Source organism: Thunnus thynnus, chromosome 18 (genome assembly GCF_963924715.1).
Source record: "Thunnus thynnus chromosome 18, fThuThy2.1, whole genome shotgun sequence".
In the NCBI taxonomy this organism is placed as follows: Eukaryota; Metazoa; Chordata; class Actinopteri; order Scombriformes; family Scombridae; genus Thunnus; species Thunnus thynnus.
In genome coordinates this window covers 17,110,460-17,130,847 of record NC_089534.1, presented here as the reverse complement: position 1 = coordinate 17,130,847, position 20,388 = coordinate 17,110,460, and the positions used below count along the sequence as shown (strand labels likewise).

The following is a 20,388-nucleotide window of genomic DNA, read 5'->3' as shown; positions in this document are numbered from 1 at the left end:
GGGACATTATACTCATTGCGCATAATTAAACAATGAATAAGCTGCGGTCAGTATTTATTGCGAAATATTAGAATTGTTTTAAGTCTGTTTGATGAGTCAGTTTCTCTGGTAAAAGAGTCAATGAAAGACAGCGGAGAGCACTAAGTAAAGACAGAACCAGGTTTTCTTAGAGGCAGACATGTAAGATTTTGTCTCGCATTGAGCAACAAGGATCAAGGGCCACATTTCCACCAGGAAAAGAAAAGAAAAAAAGTGTGGCAGTGTCAGCTTTCACTGTTCTCACTAGTGATGGTATCAGGTGTACTTTGAACAGGCTTGTGTTTGGTCAAAGCTAGTCTTACACAGGATGGGTGGGGTAATCTGATGTGTGTTCGAACAGACAAGGTGAATTCTCCTGTTGTGATACGTGCTCAGGCAAAGAACGGGCTTGAATGGAATCTTTTACCTCCAACACTGGATAGACGGTACAGAACAGGAAAGGATTACTATACCTGCTGCTTAGGAATAACTGATTTGAATCAACGCTAAAGCCACAATGGAGACAACCAGCGATACCACAAAAATCCTAGTGAAGGGTCCTGAATACCTTCGAAAGCAAATGGAACTGGAGAGTGAGACAAAAGGGCGCATGAGTGCGGTGGAGAGGCTCGCTGCAAGCAAACCAAAATATGTCAAGAGCCAGCAGGTGGTCAACTCGACTCAGGAGCCAGTGATCAGTCTCGGATCCGCTTCTGTGAGTAGCACCGGGTCTTCTAACCGGAGTTCAAACCGTGGTGGCAAACTTGTCACAAGGAGTGACTCACCTGAGGCTACATGTGGTGCACAAAACTGCTCACCGGGGCAGGTACGCCGGTCCAGTTCCAAAAAACGACCAGACTCCCTTCTACTTTATAGGCAGAAGTGTGAATTATTGAGAGGGTCTCCAAATGTCCGGAAACACCATAAAACACGTAAGTTGCTGCGCAGCACTATGAATAAAAACGTTACTCTACCTGAGGCAGCAGATAAGGAATGTGAGTCTGAAGGCAACAAGGAAAAAATCACCACCCCTGAGGAATCTGTAAAGGAATGTAGCTCAATTGTAGTTACTTCTCACCCTGAGAGGAGGAAGGATGGATTAGTAGAACAACACACCACCAAAAACAATGATTCTGGGACAAATGTGACAGCTGCTGTTGAGAATAAATCTGTTAGTCTCCTTAAGGTTCCTGAGTTTAAAAGATCCGGCAAAGGCATCAGTCGCTCTCACTCTGACATCAGTTCCAGGTACTCCAAAAATTTCGCAGATTTTGATGCTTTTTTCATGTACTGCGGGCTGGATGGTGAGGTAATCAAGTCTTTGGGGAAGGAGAACTTCTCTGCACGTTCAGACGAAATTGCAATAAATATCCGAAGCATCAGCGTCTCTACATCAGACGATGGATTCTCCAGGAACAGTGGTGACAGTGATGGGCTACTGGAGGATGATTTACATGGAAAGATACGCCAGGGGACGTCAGTTATTGAGCGCAATGCACGGATTATCAAATGGCTTTACAGCTGCAAAAATGCTAAAGAGACAGGGAAAAAATTAAGAGACCTTGATTGAGATTTTCTCAAAAATGATTTTTTCAAGCCCTGCGTGCCAAATACTTGCCTGAAACTGTTAGATGATACATTTTATCCATTTTATCCATTCCATTTTATCCAAAGCAGCTACAGGTGATTTGTGACTTTACGCTGTGGAAAATATTGACTTCTTTACTGTATGTATGTATGCGTGTGTTTGTGTGTTCATGTATGTGTGTGTGCACCTATATCACTCTCCTTCAGTATTTGTGTGTACTGCATTTGTGTGCCAATTTCTGCTGGCACTCCTCAGCAAAAGACGCTGGTTCTGTTCAAACTTGCATACAGCTAGCAGACTTTGTTTTTGTCATGTTTGAGATATGCAGAACGCCGCAGGCCCCCACAAAACACACAGACACACTAACATTGTTATTTTCCTAACATTTGTCAACTTGGAAGTGTTTAAGTACATGCAGTTTCATTTTTTATCACATAGTTGCATATGAGAACACTCATATTTCTAATTTTTTTAAAACTCTGTTACATCTGAATACTGAATACTCTTATTACTCAAAAAAAGTCTAGTTATTGGCTTACATGTTGTGTTAGGGAATTGAGATTCTTGCCATAAATATTTCAGGTCATCTAATATCAGTGTTCATAAGTTATGTTCCTCAGCAGCACCTTTAGACCACCACAAGCATGAAAGTGCCCTTAAATCACAATTTATGTAACCTGTCTCTTTCGAGGTTTCTAATCTAACGAGTGCATTCCCCATTTCTCTCCAGGTGAAAGGTGTACATTCCATTGCACACATACACACACACATACACACACACACACACACACACGCACACACACACACTAACAAACACACACATAGTTAAAATATAAAAAAGTCAATAAGAGAGCTGTGCTACTTGCATGTTATTAATTCTTATTGACAGCGATAAAACTAGTAAAATCATTAAATTTAACTGCAGCCAAACTAAACAGCTTGAGGGATGTAGTTACTTCCCAGCTAAGGAATCAGTTGTTCCCCAAGTCCTGTGTGAGAGGAATGTACCTAAATAATCTGATAGGCTTAAGTCCAGTGACCCGTTGTAACTGTATCTCCACTTCCATCCCAATCTTTGTCTGCTTTGTCTCTTCCCCACTTTCTCCCTCTCTTTCTGTCTTCTAGCCAGGTTTCTTTGTCATGGCCTCCTGATCAAAGCGCAGAGGTCGTAACATGAGTTGGAAAAAAAGCAAAGGACAGACTATTGTTGGCTCAAACACTGAATCTAATAATATTTACTGTATGTATACAGTATATGAGTGCATACACATTACTCAGCTGCACTCGTGTTGTAGACACACCTTTCATTTCTCCAGAGGGCTGACTGACTGTTTCACATCAAGGCAAGTCATGTCCTGCCCTCTCAAAATGTTTGTGGCAAGACCCTAAAGTTATTGCTTGATCAGTTATTGATTCGGTGGGGAAAAATAACAAATTGAAAGAAGTATTATAACTTCCAGTGGCATTAAAACCTCTGCTTCATCCAACAGAAATGTATAAAGTTCACAATATGGGTCAACTGACTGAAAGTGTACACTACTTGCATTGTTGTGGTCTTATAAGTGTCTTTTCTAAAGGTGTTATTAAGCTATTATTATGCTCTATTACCACACTTCTAAACACAACAGCAATGTGACCCCACCCATTACCCAAACCACCACTAATAACTGTTTTTGCTGCTGCCTGTCTAACATTGTTTTCTACTGAAGTACCCTGTAAATCTTGTTTTATAAAGCAGAAATAAAGTTAGTATTTTTTACAAGTAAACTATTAAATTGCCACTGAAATTTATTCATTTTGGACAAAACATTGAATTGATCGGTGGCAACTGAGAGAAAAGTGAATCTGTGTTGTATTCAAATGTTTTAATGTGATTATTTTTGCAAATTGTACAGAAAACATATGTTTGTGAGTAGTTATCTGCAGACAAAGACACATAACACACAAACTCTAGTGATTAAAAACATTTTTGAATTTATCGTATTGGGCCTAAAGGGGGCAGTACCTAACAACAAGACTGAATCTACTTGAAACTCCATGTTAATAGGTCAGTCAAACTGTGCCAAACCTCTGACTGCACTGTAATCAAATGTAACAATGCCCAGAGGAACAATATTAACCGGTCTGGACAGATGCTTTATATGTTATTGTTAGTTAATTTGAGGGAGACAAAGCAACAGGTTTTGCATTAGTGCTTTTGCCAGCAAAGCTTAATGTAATGGAAGTAGCTATTCAGACCTTGTGCTTCCTGTCACTGATGAACATGCATGTGTAGACTTGAGACTAAAGACTCATTACACAAAAAATAGGACTTGAGACACCTGGTCTTGACTGCTCCTACTTAAGACTTGAATCTGGAACTGCAACAATTAGTTGATTAAGGTATTAGTTGATCAACAGAAAATTAAAATTCAACTATTCTGATAATTGAATAAGTGTTTTAGTCATTTTTTAAAGGAAAAACACCAAACATTGTCTGGTTGCCTCTCAAATGTGAGGATTTTAAGCTTTTATGTGTCATTAATGTTAGTAAAACAAATATCTTTGAGTTTTGGACTGTTGTTTAGGCAAAACAAGACCTTTTGAAGACGTCACTTTGGCCTCTAAGACATTACAGAGGCATACATTTTTCACATTTGTTTTCTGACATACTATAGACAAAGCAATAAAGAAAATAATGACATGTTGCAGCCCTTGAATCCCTGCAGACTTGACTTAATTTGACACTTGAAAGCAGAAGTTTTGACTCCTATACGTCCAGGATCAGTTTTTTTTCTTTTCTTTTTTAAAGGCAGGCCTTGTAGAGAAAAATGATCAAATGTTGGTGTATCCTACGTGGGAATGTTCTTATGAGATCCCTAAAGGATCTGAGACTTGACTTGGACATATTTGAAATGACAAAAGACTACAACTACTCTGATAAATACAACAAATCGAAGATATATTTAGCCTACATGTCAAAATTTGGACAGAATTATGGCAAACCCAAGTGTCACAATAAAATTTACAATGATATTAATGACATTAGAACAGGAAGGATCCACAACAGTAAAGCAATGACCCAGATAAAATGCCATAAATCATATAAGGTCTGAACGTGAAGCTTCTGGTTGCTAATATCACGTATTAATTAAGCATTTTAAAACGCTATGTGTTATAGAAATGTACCTCAATGACACACAGCTGTCCAGTTGTGCTGTCCCCATCCCCCATCTCAAAATCAAAACATAAGTACATGTGCGCAGTCCTCTGTCACGTGTAGCAGAAAGCCCCAACAAAACAGAAGGGATGAAAAAAGGCAGTGATTGACAGCTGCGGTCAGCCAATCCACGACGCGGCTCTGGGTAGCAACAAGCAAAATAGTGACGTATCGTCCAATCAGAGAACAGCAGGGGCGGAGACGAATGCGAGTGTCCGCACTGTGTTTACTTCCGTCAATATTTCCAGCACTGCAGGCTGGGCGACAAGAAACAGAAGCAGAGACGGACGACACATCAAAGAAGTCGCAACTGCCTGTCAAGGTTTGTAGAAATTCCCAGCTGTATGCTAGTGTTGTTGAGATTCTTCCAGTTCTTACAGTCGTGATTGTAGGTGTTGAACCGACTGACAGCTCGTCTAATTCTTGTTTTTTATCGTTAAAACGACTCAGACAGCTCTTGCTAAAGCTAAAGTCTCTTGTTATTTTTTCAAATGCTGAAGGTGAATGCGCCACAGTCGTTGTCAGGTGTGTTATGAAAAATATCTGGCTCTGTGTGCCATTGTGCATCTATGTTAAACCATCAATAGAGCGAAAACATAGATAACTAACTGTTTGTTATTTGGCAGCTGTTTTTGCAGATGTTGGTATGAATCAATATATCTATAATATATATGGAAGCAAAGAAAGGCCAAAATTAAACAGATGATTAAGCAACTAAATACCAACTTCGGAAATGTAACCACTTTTCTTTATATTTACTGAATCTATTGCATTGGTTTTCTTGTTTGTTTTTGTTTGGTTGGTTGGTTTGAATCCTCCTCTTTAAATATCCAGAAGGTAATTTCAACTGGTGCAGTTTATTTTATCTTTCAGGGTCACAAGTGTCCCGGGGTTCCAGTCACATATAGATGAAATGACTGATGGACCTTAATCCGATAGGACAGAGGTCTGATCGATTGATTATCCTCAGTCTAGATTTTTTGACTCAACTTGAATTTTTAAATCAAAAAATAAATTTTAGCAACTTGAGTATAGTTTTTTGACTATTGAAAATGAGAATTTTCAGAATTTTTTAACCCTAAAACAGTTGCTTATATGATATAAATTATTATGGCCTTTCTTTACTTCCATACAAGCCAAAGCTCAAAGATAAATCCTCTTTTAACAGCATCTTGTGAACCCTCCAGGTGTTTGGAGAGGCAGCGACCATCTCTGCTCACAGTCCCACCTCCAGCTAAAATGCCTTTCTTGGGAAAGGACTGGAGGTCGCCAGGATGGAGCTGGACAAAGACAGAACATGGCTGGAAGAGGATTGTCCTCTATGGACATGAGTTGGACGACAACAACAGAGAGATAGACCTGAAAGAGTAAGAGCATATCACGTTAACCTTTATCACCTATATCTGCCTTTTAATAGTGTTGTTAGATCAGTACTGTCTTCATCAAACTGTATATCTTTATTGAATTCAGTTTTTTACCAGTCTAGATAACACTTAATTGACCAAATACTCATTTTAAAAGTGTATTAGATCCTCAGTACACAATTGTCACATGCATTAATGTTTACTTCCAGTATTGTTTACAAAATACTGCAGTGAAAAGTTAACACAGTTTGCTCCATTAAACATCAATTCTAAAATTTATTATTTTATATGTGATTTTGTATATATAAAAGTATTATGAAGAGAGCGATATCTTACTATCATCATATTATTGATTTTGGCCATATCAACCAGCCCTTAGTTGGAGTTAGAGCTCAACAGTAAATCTATCAAAAGTTGCTTTATTTCTTACTTTTTTGTTAAATTGTAGTGTTCCTATGTAGGTCAAGAAATTTGAGTTGTAATAACAGCATTTAAAATGCTTTAAAATACAGTGTAGATGCATATTTCTTTTCTTAGCCCATCAGGATTCAATTTTATGAAACCAGTGTAGCCAAGAGTAGATTACATCTGATTAGCCCTGCAACTCTGTTTAAAAGCGGAATCTAATGACTGCCAAAGGTTACTTGGATGTTGATTTGACTTTCCCACTTCCACAAAATACCTTACACCATGGTCAGCTGCATTTTGGGAGAATTTTTTCCTTTATTAAAAAGAGGACGGTAGAGAGCTTGACAAGAAATGAAGGGGAATAGAGGGGGCATGCAGCATTTTGACTAGTGATGGCGAGAGATGATATGTTTTGACCATGGATTGTTGTTGTTTACTGTGACCAATGCATTTCTATGAGATATAGTACATGTTAATAATGCCTTGCTGCAACTTTCCTCCAGGATAATAATAGAGTTGAAATTGAAATGGCAACCTGTTGTGAAAATGCTTAGTAGACCAGTGGGAAAAGGAGGCAGCGGCAGGGCCATCAGTAGATGATAACACTGGTAAACTTCTTGACCAGACTGTACTGATAAGGCCATGGCTACTCACTGTGAGCAAGAAAATCGATCAGTCAACTCTTATCAGGGCCAAAGCATAGTCTTTGATAAGGAGGTGATTTGCATCCCACAATTACAGCCTCTTGTTAACAAGGGGGTGTCATGGCAACAGTCAGAGTTGAATATAGAGTTGTGTTGAGACACAAGAGGGTAATTTTACATGAGACCAACTTGTCAGTGTATACATCCTGGTAAACCGAAGATAAATACTAAAAGTATAATTGAGGTGGATGTTAAAGAGGAAGAGGAAGATGTTTTGAGCTGACATGTAACATGTTTGTGTTTTTACCTCATGTAGATCATTGAGATCAGGTGTTTTTGTGTGTGAATTGATTTGACTTTCAAAGCAGCACACACACTCAAGATATTTATGAACACACCTTTAAAACATGTCATGCAACTTGGTTGTAACATGTAACCTGCTGTAACACAATAACATTGAGTTAAACAGCAAAAGCTTATGTCATCATTGAAAACTATAGATTTCCTGTTTTTTTGCAATGTGACTTATTGATTGGCACATGAAGTGATTGATTATCTCTCTGTAAGTTCCCTGTCATTATGATGATATATTAAGTTATGTTGTAGGATTAATAAGGCATCAGGAGACACAATGAACACAATGCTCGCCTCAGTTGTTCCTCTATCCCATACATAGGCATCTATGAATCTTCACAACTCTGTCAGGGCACAATTGAAAGTTGATTGAAATTCTACAGCACCAGTCAAAAGTTTAGACACACTTTCCCATTCATTTCAAAGAGAAAGTGTGTCTAAACTTTCGACTGGTACTGTATATAGTGCTGGAACAGAAAGTCAGCATTGAACTTTCTTCTATACATCTCTTGGAATACCTTTGGGATGTTTGTAAATGGTGCAACATGTGAATTGTGTCTTAGAGGCTTTTGATTGAAGTTGTGTGATGAATGTCAACATACTGGTTCATACGAGTACACAAGAATAACCTCAAGTTCAAACAATGCCTGTTGTGCGCTTTTATAATACTGTCAGTCCCAAAAGTATTTTCTTTGTTGGCTGTTTGTTAAGGGCAGCTGAACTAAAAACATGCTTTGCTATTTTAGTTTTTTCCTTGTCTGTATTACATGCACCCCTGTGGGCAGTCTAGCTTGCCTTGTTATCTGCAGGAAACATGGGCTGTTTTGGTGCATCCCAACTGGCAATCAGTCTCACATAAAAGGGAGAGACAAGACAGGAGAGACATCCTTTTCAGTCTATTTGTCTCACACTCCTACTTCATATACTGTGTGTTTTGTGGAGGGTGTTTGCATATGTTGTTTTTACAGAAAATGCCTAAATGGTGCACTGAAGGTTTAATATGGATTTATTAGTCCATACTGTACATGACACCACATATCTTCACTGTATTTCTTAGCTGCTTGGTACAGATATAAAGTAAGTGGTAGTGGGAATCTCAGCGCTAGTTGGTGATGTCTCCGTCAGGTCACAATGCTGCCTTTTCAATCGATCAACCAATAGAACCTCACAGTGCCACATCAGCTTGTCAGCAGTCTTCTCACTAAAAGGCAAAGACACGGCATCAGACAATGACCAGTGACATCATCTCTTCAAATTGGCCGCTCTCCAAGTGCAACCTCGCTCGGAAAGGCAAATGACCTCATACAACGGAGGTACATTTGGCAGACCCAACACAGGCAGGCTGCAAGAGGAGCATTATGATGGTAACTAGCGTGGTACACAGTGTCACAGAAGTTGTTTCGATCATGTATCTCCTAGCACCAACAAACCTTTGTCTCCTATTATCTGCAAACACTCAAGTGCCAGATAGCTGCTCGAAAGTTAAGTGTCAGCCAAGTATTTGAACCTCACTTCCTCCTTTTCTCTGACAGATGATTTATCTAACACTATGTCATCCTCTAGCAGATAATAAATGCTATTTGAATGCAAAATGTAAGAGTAAGTGCAACAGCTAAATCTTCCTTGTTCATATAACTTCCTACATGGCCCTCTTCCTCTTACTGTCGCTCATGTATTTCAGGATATAGTTTAAATATCCACAAATCCTTCTGAACGTCCCTGCTGCTGTGTGATGTCTCTTATTGGGTCTGTCGAGGCCGTTGCTCTGCATGCAACCTGTGCGAAACGCCGGGCTATTGCATTCCTCGCTTGTAATTCACTGTGACAGATTACAGTGCTTGCATGTGGGTTTGTGTGTACGCCTGTGCAATTGGATAAATGGATAGAGACGAGGGATTACTGTAGAGCTCATTCACCCCGATTAGTTGACTTCGCAGGCAGACAAGCAAAGCTATGCCTTTGCTTACGATAGAGAAAAAGTAAATAAGTTTCTTAATCCAATAGCATGTGTGTTCACCCGCATTGTGACCGATCATTTTGTTAAGGTGAATATTCCAGCTTCTGGAAGCATGTGAACATAAGTTAGCCTTTGTATTTTTTATAAGAGTAAATACCCTGTTGCATGTTCTCTGGGGCCAAACCATGTAAACCATCTTATCAGTCAGTCTGTAAAGCAGTAAGGCATATAAATCTGTCATAAATGCAGAGTATTCATTTATTTAAGAATCAGAGATTAGTGTGGTCAAGTTGATTGTACTGTGATCCTATCACATTCTTTTTAAGAAAGAAACCTTGGTCACACGGTTGATGTAAAAAGTCAAGGAACCACTGTGAAATCCGAGGTTCAGTTTCCAGATGTGTCTCTTGCTCGGCTGCATTCCATCAAACAGAACTTGTAGTGTGTGTTGAGGGATCATGTCTTTGTTGCTGCACTGGTGATGTCTTTTGGTTGTTCAGGGTACCTGTGCAAACAGGGATAGGAAAGCTCTTAGGCCACAACTAACAATTATTTCATTATGAATTAACTTTTTGATTATTTTCTTGATTAACTGAGTCAGAAAACAGAACTCAAGAACACAAAACTCAAAGATATTCAGTTTACTACAGTATATAAAAAGAAAAGCCGCAAATCCCCTTATTTTAGGAGCAGAAACCAGCAGATGTTTGCTATTTTTGCTTGAAAAATTACCAAAAAGATTAACTGACTACCAAAATGGTGATTGGTCATTTTCTGTTGATTGAACAAACGATTAACAGACTAATTGTTTCAGCTCTCGGTAGCTCTGTACCCTGTGCGTAGAAGAGGCTATTCCAAGCAACAAAATAAAATCTTCTTTGATTAAAGTATGTGCAGGTAATCTGACTGCGTAAAACGTTATATTCTCAAATGGGTTGCACTTAGCTCCAGCACTACATCCAGCTAAGTAAGTGAGTCAGCTAGAAAACAAAATAAATGTATAATGCAAGCAAACCTTTACACAGATGTAATTAACAATGAATTGTCTATCTATTAAATTAATGTGATGCATTTGGCATGATTCTGATATCATCCCAAACACCAATAACATATTTTTATGGTATTATCATCCAGTATGATCAGCTGACTGATATATCATGCTCCCCCTAGTTGGTATTGTTTCCAGTCAGGTGCTCAGCTTCAGCCAATGTATTAGTAATGCATGGAGAATCAAACAGCAGTCCAGTCCAGGCCTTTGATCTGTCAGTTAAAGGTCATTAGAGAGTGTCTATTTACAGAGGAATACATCTTGGTGCAGATCACACGTTTGGCTTTATTTTATTTGATCTAATTCTGTTTTATTTGCAGAAAAAAATATAGCATTTTTTTCACTGTGGTGAGAAAAAAGCTATATTTTTTCAAATCATTTATATTAAAAAGGGCACAGTAGGAGCAAATTACAAGGGACTGCAGCTTGTTGTCTCCATGGATGTAACCTCAGGTAGAAAGAGAACAAACAGATGCAAACTACAAACAACGGTGATTGTATACTGTACATAGTAACTGATCAAAGCAACTGATTTGACACATTTGGGAGAAAATGTTAATATTATGTGATATGTAGAAGTATTAACTTCAACTCATACATACAAAGTCCTTCCAGATGTTCCCTTAATTGGCAGCTTTATATAGTAGGACTGGATACAAAGAGTAGAGTAGTTCTCCCTGTAACAAGGGCTTATGGTCTTGATTTATAAAGCATGCACAACACAGACCTATTTATAATCAGTACACAGTTCATTAACATGATGTTACATGTTACATGTGTTCTATTGGAGCTGAGCCATTTCAAGCCCCCCAATTCAACTTGATGTCAAGTCCAGGTCAGCTGCCAAAATGTTGAGAACTATCTTATCAGTAATAACAAGGCCACTTATATATCCAATGACGCCCAGAACGACTGCCAGAAATAACAGAGATCAGATCAGGATTTCATTATGTTTTGCCTGTTTTCTGAGAAAAAAAAAACTGTCTGAGTCACATCTATAATTCTGTCTCTCAGACTTTGATATATGTCTTCCATCTGCAGTGTCTCCTACATCATAACAGACGCTGTGAATCATTATAATTTCACATCTTGACTATTTTGATTGCCTTTACTTCAATGTCTCAGTCTGCACATTTTTGCAATTAATGCCAAAATGCAGCAGCTAGCTTTTTTATCAGAATAATCAATGGGCATTTACTCCCTGTTTAGTTTCTTTTCATTGGCTAACTGTGCTATTTAGAATGGATTATAAATTGTAACTCAAACATTTTGTCCCACACCAAATACGGCAGTACTGTCACCTGCGTAGGAACCATCATGCCCTACAAAGGCTTGCTCCAGGACTCTTTGCAGTGGTTTGTAAATACAGTGTATTTTAGGTACATTGGTCACACTCGTGTGCAGTATTATTAACAAATTCCTCCCATGCTCACTCTGTCTAAACAGGCTCTGCTGTGACAACAAAGAAAATCTGTTTGTTGGAGATGTTTGTGAGCTCACCACCACAAAGAGGAAAAAGGACTTCTACAACAACAACACCAAATCTCAGTGTGAGTTGCAGCAACACATAATCATTATTTTTGGCTTTGTGAAGAGTTTGTGGTATGAAAATGAAAGGCCCTTTGTACAAAAAAAGCCAAGCAGAAGTACCGGTAGGCACAAGTCATAATTGCAGTGAAGTGTCTACCACCTATTGAAAGCTTTGTTTGCATTGAGATTTATTGAGACTCTTTATTCATTTGTTACTTTATCGAGAGAGATTGTCATACAGAAATACACAGTACCCTATATTACAGCTAAACGTGAGTATTACATTTGAAATATTCCTCTGTGATTATATCTCTTTTTGAATTATATGTTTTGGGATCTATTTGTAATACTTAGACGTGTGTTTCAGGGAGGGCAACCTTTTCAGGATTTTGTGCAGTGCTGTGTAGCATATGTGGCTTTCAAAATGGATTTGAGTGCTCTGTATCTCCACATAGCACAGACTTGAATGAGTATATTTACTTAAGTTCTGTTCTTACTGTAAGTATAATTTTTAGGTGCTCGAGTACTTCCACTTTATGTTGTTAATCTTCTACTCCACTACATATATTTGACAGCTAGTTACTAGTTGTCTTGCAGTTTAAGCTATTACCCACAGAATATGACCCACTGTTACAGATAAAACTACCCAATATTATATGAAATCGTTCAAATCAGCTCCACAGCTACCAGCTATAACATTAAAACACCACTGGCAATATGTAATGCAGGACTGTTACTTGTAATGGAGTATGTTTATATTGGGACATTGCCTGTGTCTTTGTATACACCTACTAACTACTGCATGCCACCTCTTCCTATAAAACACTATTAAGACATAAATGGTGGATAATCAACAGTGTCTCCTGTGTAACACTGACTGTAGATAACAGGACCTTGTATGCATGTGTCAGCCTGGTATGCGGGACAGCAACCGACAATTTAAGCTGATCATTGTACAGCTGGCCTCAGGTCCTGATGCCACACCTTTTTGTCAACAGGACCTGAGGCCAGCTCAGTTTAAACCTGGCATGTTACACATGAGAAACAAATTTGACATTTCAGGTGGTTTGCTCTGTCCCTCTCCCATAATTAGGTCTCTGCATACAGTTTCCACTGAGTCTTCTCATCCCAGCAAATTTACACATTCTAAGAGTTTTTTGTTTAATGTAGGATACATGTTGCATGTGACAAAAAAGAAACATAATTTGTAATTGGCTATAATATTGTCTTTGTATGTAATCATTTTCATATTTTCAGTGTATTGATTCATAGTGGGCAGGTACAGAAAAGCAGAGCTAGCTGCCATCAGTCTTGGCAGTGCACCCTGTCATTAACATTTTGCATGACTAGTCAGCTTCCTAAAATGCAGTCCACATTTCTCTTTGTCTAAAAAGCTGAACTTTGCAGCTGTGCTTCATGCATTTTAATCCAAAACAATTGCAGCAGTTTGAAGAAGTGGATAAGTATAGATATGCTCTAAGCTCATCCTTTTAAAGTCTAATTATTATATGGAATTTGAACAGCCATAGCACATAGAGAGGGTGGACACAATAAATAAAATAAATAAAAACAGCTGTGCAATTTCATGTAATCCAATACATCAGCCCCATGACAAATTCTGTATTTTGGAAGGTCATGATGTTCAGTGTTTGTTGAAACTGGCAGAAATGTTTGAAGTCAAATGTATGCAAATGTTTCAGCCCCCTCTAAAGTAAAGACAGTGTACAAATACAATGCAATCCAGCACAACAACATCACAGACTTTAGACTTAAAAGGTAACCCATCTAATACACTGCTGTAATAAAATTGAACAAACACCTATAATCTATACAAACTTTACATTTGCTGTGAGGGTTTTGTATTAAACTGCATTAGATTGCACAGGTGCTCATCATTTTTTGTCCACCCACTACACATCATGCACATTCACTCCAACCAACTGTGTTTTTTTGTCTTTAGTTGTTTTCAGGGATAAATGGATCTACGTGCAGAAAGGCAGCACAAAAGAAGTGAGTGCTTGATCAGTTTCTAGGATTTTCACATACAGATTTTACTTGCGGTTGATTGAAACAGCAGTGTATATTTTAATAAAATTATTCTTTATTGAACTGTATGTGTGTTTGTGTGGTTTTTTTGTGTACAGCGACATGGATACTGCACACTCGGTGAAGCGCTCAACCGTCTAGACTTTTCCAGTGCCATTCAGGACTTGAGAAGATTCAACTATGTGGCAAAGGTGAGCAATGACGATCACACATATTCAAGATTAATACTTTGGAAATTGTCGTACCACTTATGTGCCTCTTACTGTCTTAACTCTGTCCCTCACCCACAGCTTTTCCAGCTAATAGCCAGGTCTCAGCTGACGTCTTTGAGTGGAGCAGCCCAGAAAAACTATTTCAACATACTGGAGAAGATTGTACGAAAGGGTAAGTGGACCTGGGATGGGCATGATTGCTTGTTCTGTGGACATACTGTGCAGGCAGACCCTTTCTAAGTACTCTTTCTTATGTCCAACTTTGTTAGTAGGACCTTTATATTTTACAGAATGTCTTTTCCAAATGGTAAGACTCTGAAAAGTCAGAAGATGTTACTGTTTAGTTATGGCAGTCTCACTGTACTGAGTGCCTAACCACAAAACCTGTAGGACCAGTGTGCTCCATCATTATGGGGTTGTGGTTCCTGGTGGAGCAGACTACAGATCGAGACTGAAGTTCAGTCTGCCACATGTGCAGTATATTGTGATACTTATAGGGTAAGATAAATAATACACTTAAGTCAGCAGTGTTCATTTGAAACTGTGGTTTTAAAGTATTTTTCATCAGTCTTTTCAATGATATTTAGATAATTTTTTTGCAATCTGAGGCTGCCTATATGTGCGTCAGACAAATATTGGTTATTTTCAGCAATGAACATAAAATATCTTTTTTCCAAATACCCATTAATCTTCATATTTTCCTTTTTCTTCCATGCAGTTATAGATATTTTTAGGTTCTCTTATGAAGAAACTTATGGCTGGTGATTTTCCAGATTTTTCTCACTGTTAACAAATCTCATGTGCAGAGCCAAACCAACAATGAATTGATCCTGCTAACAAGTATTGTGTGTGTATCCAAAGTCTCATGTATCGTATTCTTCTCTGCTGTAGACCTGCGTTGTTGTCCAAAAACTGTTAAAAACAAGTTAATGAGCCAAACCGCTGTACTGGGTGACATGTTCCTTCTCCACAAAGAGTTTGGGCGCATTAGTTTGTTTAGAAATGGCTCCAAAGACTAATAACGGAACACATAAATTTTCTAAGTCGGAAGGTTGTGATATGTACCACAAAAACCTTGTGAAACACTATAAACAGAACAGTGTTCCTGCGCGTGGGCAGTGGCGCCTGCCTTACACAGAACTACTCTCCGGAGACTGAAAATGTCATCGCTGTTGTTAGTCTTTGGAGCCGTTTCTAAACAAACTACCCATCCAAACTCTTTGTGATGAAAGAACATATCACCCAGTGTAAAAGTGTGTCTCACTGACATGTTTTTAATAGTTTATGGACAACAACAGGGGTCTATGTGCAGATGAATACAATAAATCAGGCTTTGGATACACACAAAATACTCGTAAGTAGATCAATTTATTGTTGGTTTGGCTCTGCACATGAGATTTGTTGACAACAAGAAAAATATAGAAAATTGCCAGACTTACCCATTAATTTTGGTGGCATCTTGGAAAAGGAAAGATTTTATTACATTATGATTATTGTAACCACCAGATATTACAGGGTATTTTTGTTTGCTTGGTCAGGTTTTGGCTGCTAATGTTTGTCATATATTTTTTTTTGTTTTTTTATTTGGACACTAGTCGTAGAGGACCAGTACAATCCGCGCCTTGTCAAGGAGCTGCTGGAGGACCTGAGCTCAACACTCCACAGTCTGACGATTCATGTTGGCAAGTGTGTCCTCGTGGGCAACGTCAACATCTGGTTATGCCGACTGGAGACCATTCTCAAATGGCAGCAGCAGCTCAACAACCTGCAGATCCCCAAGGTAGAAAGTTTACTGATGTATGTGTATGTATCGCTCACTTGTCACGCTGCATCCACTTGCAAGTTTAGTTTAATGAGTGAGAATTGTGAAATATGGTTGAATTGCACATTCAATGCTAAACAGTAAATGAATCATAACACTTCAACCTCAGTGGAAAAGCTCTTTTGTGATGTAAGAATATTAAAGTTCTCATCGATGATTATCTCCTCAGCAAATGTGCAATGGCAAGTCATTCAGCGACTTGCCACTGCTCATGCATAATAAGATCCTCTACAACCTATCCGATGCCCATGACATCATTAACCTGGGACAGGCCTCACCTACGCTGCACATCCTCAGTGAGAACAGGACGTTGTGGAAGAATCTGTGCCACTTTCACTTTGCAGACAAACAGGTAAGAGAACAACATATGCAATCATGAGACACAGATTTTCTCTGGAATTTAAAAGGGAATATACTTGAAAATAGTAGCTTTTGGTTAAGCATTATTACCAAAAACAGTTCACCTGTTGACCACTAGAGGGCAGGATTGTCACAGTTTACTCACCATTCATAGTGATATCTCTCTCGCTCTCTCTCTCAAACACACACACACAAACAAACACACTCAACTCACACTTATCGCATAAACACCCACGCGGGTTTAGTGTTAATGAGAAATTGTCCTCAATTATATCTAATTACATTTTGTTCCAGTTATAATTACATTCCTGTCCCCTGTGTTTTAAAGGGTTGATAAATGGCTTCAAACTGTGTGTTTCTTTCCATTCGTGTGTGTGTGTGTGTGTGTGTGTGTGTGTTTGTGCGCTTGTGTCTTTATGTAAATGCAGTTCTGTAGGAATTTGGTCTTAACCAAGAGTGACAACGTGGACTGGAAGCTAATGTACTTCACCCTACAGAAGCATTACCCAATGAAGGAGCAGTACGGCGACACCTTGCACTTCTGCAAACACTGTAGCATCCTCTTCTGGAAGGTAAACAAGAAGGTGAATCATACCTACAACCACATTTATGTCATGTAGAAAACACCTCATCACAGTACTTAACTTTGGGTTAAACTGTTCATACATTCCCTACATACATTGGCGCTTGTGCAGCTAATATATTAGAGGTCAATGTTAAAAGAAGGTTAACAGGATGGGTTTAGCTTTTGCTTTTATCACTTTTTGATCACTGTACAGCTCAGTAGAAGCTGGAACAGATGTGTGTGTGAATCACTGATATCTTTTACACTGTATGTACTTCAAGTCAGTACCAGAACACACACATTGAATACGTTGTATTTTCTGGGCCAAAGAGACAAAACATCCATTATCATTTTGTACACTCAGACAAAGCTTCAGAGACACTTTGATCCAGTTACACAGCCTCTCTCACACTGATAGCTCTCTCTGGCAGGCTTCAAGCAAGAAATGTTAGAAATAATTACTGAAATCCTATCTTTATATTGTAAATGTTTGGCTCTCTGAAAAAAAGTCTTTCTCCTTTGACTTATTACAGATCAATTTACTGTTAAAACTTGAGACCAGCGTTAAAAAAAAAAAATGCTGTTTTCAGAACAGTGCTCTGATTATTCAAATAGAAATAAACAGGTCACGCATATAAGCACACATTAGTGCTGCTGTCGGCCAATACAATGGATTCTGTGAACGCATGTGCTCATACATGTACATATAGCAGTTAGAGGTCAAAAAAATGACTTGTTTGCCCTCACTGACTCATGAGATCTGATCTTTAACTGCATGTAAGACATGTAAGTTAAGTGTGAGTTAGTAACATCTGGGGAATATTTGTATATACACAAACTAACAGTGCTTGGATTAAAGTTGCAGCAATCGCTTTTTTTCTCCCTTTTGATTATTTACCACCCACAAAACCTGTTATAGTCCTTGGCTTGGTCCCTGTACTGTTTTAACCTCTGCCCTCTCCCTTTCCTTGCTCATCTCCGTTTCCTCCTTCCTCTCCCGCTGGTTCCTCTTCTCCCTGATTCTTTAAGGATCGCCACCTGGCGTTGTTATTCAAGGTACCCTCTGTCCCATCATGCCTTTCTGTTGTTGTCATTTCCCAGCTTCTGTCATGTTCCCCCCAGTGATCCGATTTTATCTTGTGCTTTGCATTGAGCTTTGTCTTGTTCGGTTCTCCATTTCACTCGATGACATCATGTTTTGCTCCAGGAGTGTTTAGTAAACAGTGCCACACTTTCCGCTGACTTTCTAAAGCCTCTAACCGCATTCTTGGATCATCTTGTTTTTGCTGGATCATAATATCCTCTGAATGTCTTAATTTCATGTGTCTGAAAGAAAACGGTCAGCTGTCATTTTTTGTCTAACATTCATATTTAGACAAATGTTTATATGTCTACTAACCTCCAGGATCAGGTTGCACCAGCTATTTGTAAATCCCTCAAAGAATATAACTACTAACTAGTTTCAAACTAGTGATTTACTAAATCTGGTTGTACCATTAAAACTTAGAGCAAGTAAAGACCTCAGTATATGTAAATGGTCGCCATGAAACATCTGTAGCCCTGTCTAATCCAAAGTAATCACAAGCTGTTAGTAACAATTTACAAAAATAACAATTTAAAAGGACCATGCAATAGACTTAACTGCCAATCCTTTGTGAAGTTACTTTGTTTTATATTTATTTGTATACATGGAGATATGTGTGTGTTTCAGAATTAGTAGTATTCATGAAATAAAGAGTCAGAAGGAAATATCCACTATGAAACCTTATTTGGTCATTCAGTTTAATGTTACTGTCATAACGTTTTCATAATTTCAGGTATATTGTGTTATTGTGAAAATCTTCCCAGTTTCTTAAACATTCTAGGCATTTATAGTTCATTTAAAATCTGTGATGATGCCGGTTAACTCAATTATTGACACTTATTGTCATAATAACATATGTCGATGATATTCCAAATGGCCGCTAATACTCTTTAATCAGCTATCAGTTGGGTCAGTTAGCTACACAACAGTTAGTAGGTGTATGTGCGCTTACATTATTAGCAGAGTTTGAACTTACTAACAGCTGATGCAACCAGGTTTCTCTGTACTACTTTATGTGTCATGTGAACATGGTGATTTCATGGTAATGATTTGCTTGTTGACTGTCTTCCAGGACTGCGGCCACCCGTGCACAGCCAACGATCCAGACAGCTGCCTCATGCCCATCTCTCCGCAGCACTTTATCGACCTCTTCAAATTCTAAACCCTCAAGAGAAGTTTGCCCTCACTCCCAAAACCAAGAGTGTGTACGAGACCTTGATGTCTTTTACCCAAATACAAAGGGCTTCAACTGAAAAAAAAGACTTTTTTTATGTCTTCTTTTCCTTACGCACAAATGTTTCCATAAGACATAGGAAAGAGTCAATGTATGTTTCTTGATTTTGAGAATGTTGGTGATAGGTCAAATATAAAAGGAACTTTTATGTTTTTCCTCCTTCTGCACAAATGTTTGTCTTATTTTTTCTATAAGAAAAAAATAATATGTAAATGTTACATGAATTTATATGTAAAAGGGGTTGTAGCGTGTTTATGCTAGGTAAGTGATGATAGAACAAAAATGTGTTTGGTTTTATAAAGAAAATGGCAAAAGATGACCATTTACAGTTCGTCAGAATAAACTGAGTCATGTGTTTATTGTTTATTTAATGGGTTAAAACTGTTCTACTTTTTGGTCTGTTTTGTTACTGTGGTGTTTTTCTGCAATAACTGAATGCATGTCATGTTTGAGTCTCTGTTTACAATCTGTATGTTGTCCTTTGTGAATACTTGCTGTGCTCTATGTACATTGAAGGCACTGACACTAAAAGAAAATAATGTAAATCTACATTAGGCGTACAAGTTTTTACAATCTACTTTTGTCAGAACTGTCAAGCGACAAACAGGAAATGTAAAAGGGGAGAGTGGGGGGGGGGGGGTTTGTATCCTTTCTCCAACTTTTGTAATATTTCTTTAACATTCCACCACTTTTGATGGTACTATCATGACTTTTATGGAACAAGAACTAGCTATACAATAATTAAATATTTCCAAAAAATTTGTTTCTGTTTTGGTTTTTTTATACTAGGTCATACAGGGAAATTATTGTCCTTCCTTTTTTAGACTTTGCATAATAATAGTTTGCAGTCCTTAGATTTGGATTTTGCAGTCATCACAGTGATTAAGTATCTATCCATCTAAAAACTGAAGATAATTCTTTGCTGCTAAATACACAGGCAAATTTCCTGATTCAT

General features: G+C 38.2%; 2 protein-coding genes across 6 annotated transcripts; both read left to right on the top strand.

Annotated features, from left to right (window-relative positions):
- Nucleotides 1–360: 360 nt before the first annotated feature.
- fam110c (family with sequence similarity 110 member C) lies at nucleotides 361–4,238 on the top strand. The gene has a single exon (XM_067573006.1). It carries the CDS (start codon nucleotides 536–538, stop codon nucleotides 1,586–1,588), a length of 1,053 nt encoding a protein of 350 aa, XP_067429107.1. The 5' UTR covers nucleotides 361–535; the 3' UTR covers nucleotides 1,589–4,238.
- Nucleotides 4,239–5,020: 782 nt separating this feature from the next.
- On the top strand, nucleotides 5,021–20,173 carry fbxo25 (F-box protein 25). 5 transcript variants are annotated; one of them, XM_067572605.1, is made up of 11 exons: nucleotides 5,021–5,127; nucleotides 5,993–6,172; nucleotides 12,027–12,130; nucleotides 14,071–14,120; nucleotides 14,255–14,347; nucleotides 14,447–14,540; nucleotides 15,964–16,148; nucleotides 16,360–16,542; nucleotides 16,979–17,134; nucleotides 18,145–18,171; nucleotides 19,272–20,173. In XM_067572605.1, exons 2-11 carry the CDS (start codon nucleotides 6,045–6,047, stop codon nucleotides 19,359–19,361), a joined length of 1,110 nt encoding a protein of 369 aa, XP_067428706.1. In that variant the 5' UTR covers nucleotides 5,021–5,127; nucleotides 5,993–6,044; the 3' UTR covers nucleotides 19,362–20,173. The 5 variants fall into 5 exon arrangements, with proteins under 5 accessions (XP_067428706.1, XP_067428708.1, XP_067428710.1 ...); XM_067572607.1 differs by having other exon boundaries at nucleotides 16,979–17,122; nucleotides 19,272–20,172; XM_067572606.1 differs by having other exon boundaries at nucleotides 5,035–5,127; nucleotides 5,974–6,172.
- The last annotated feature ends 215 nt before the right edge of the window (nucleotides 20,174–20,388 follow it).

What these genes read in the sequence shown, in the direction of transcription:
- fam110c (XM_067573006.1), top strand. Translation starts at nt 536, where the DNA reads ATGGAGACAACCAGCGATACCACAAAAATCCTAGTGAAGGGTCCTGAA.
- fbxo25 (XM_067572605.1), top strand. Translation starts at nt 6,045, where the DNA reads ATGCCTTTCTTGGGAAAGGACTGGAGGTCGCCAGGATGGAGCTGGACA. An exon ending in CAACAACACCAAATCTCAGT is followed by an intron (nt 12,131 to 14,070) that starts GTGAGTTGCAGC and finishes TTTTGTCTTTAG; the next exon opens with TTGTTTTCAGGGATAAATGG. An exon ending in GGAGAAGATTGTACGAAAGG is followed by an intron (nt 14,541 to 15,963) that starts GTAAGTGGACCT and finishes TTTGGACACTAG; the next exon opens with TCGTAGAGGACCAGTACAAT.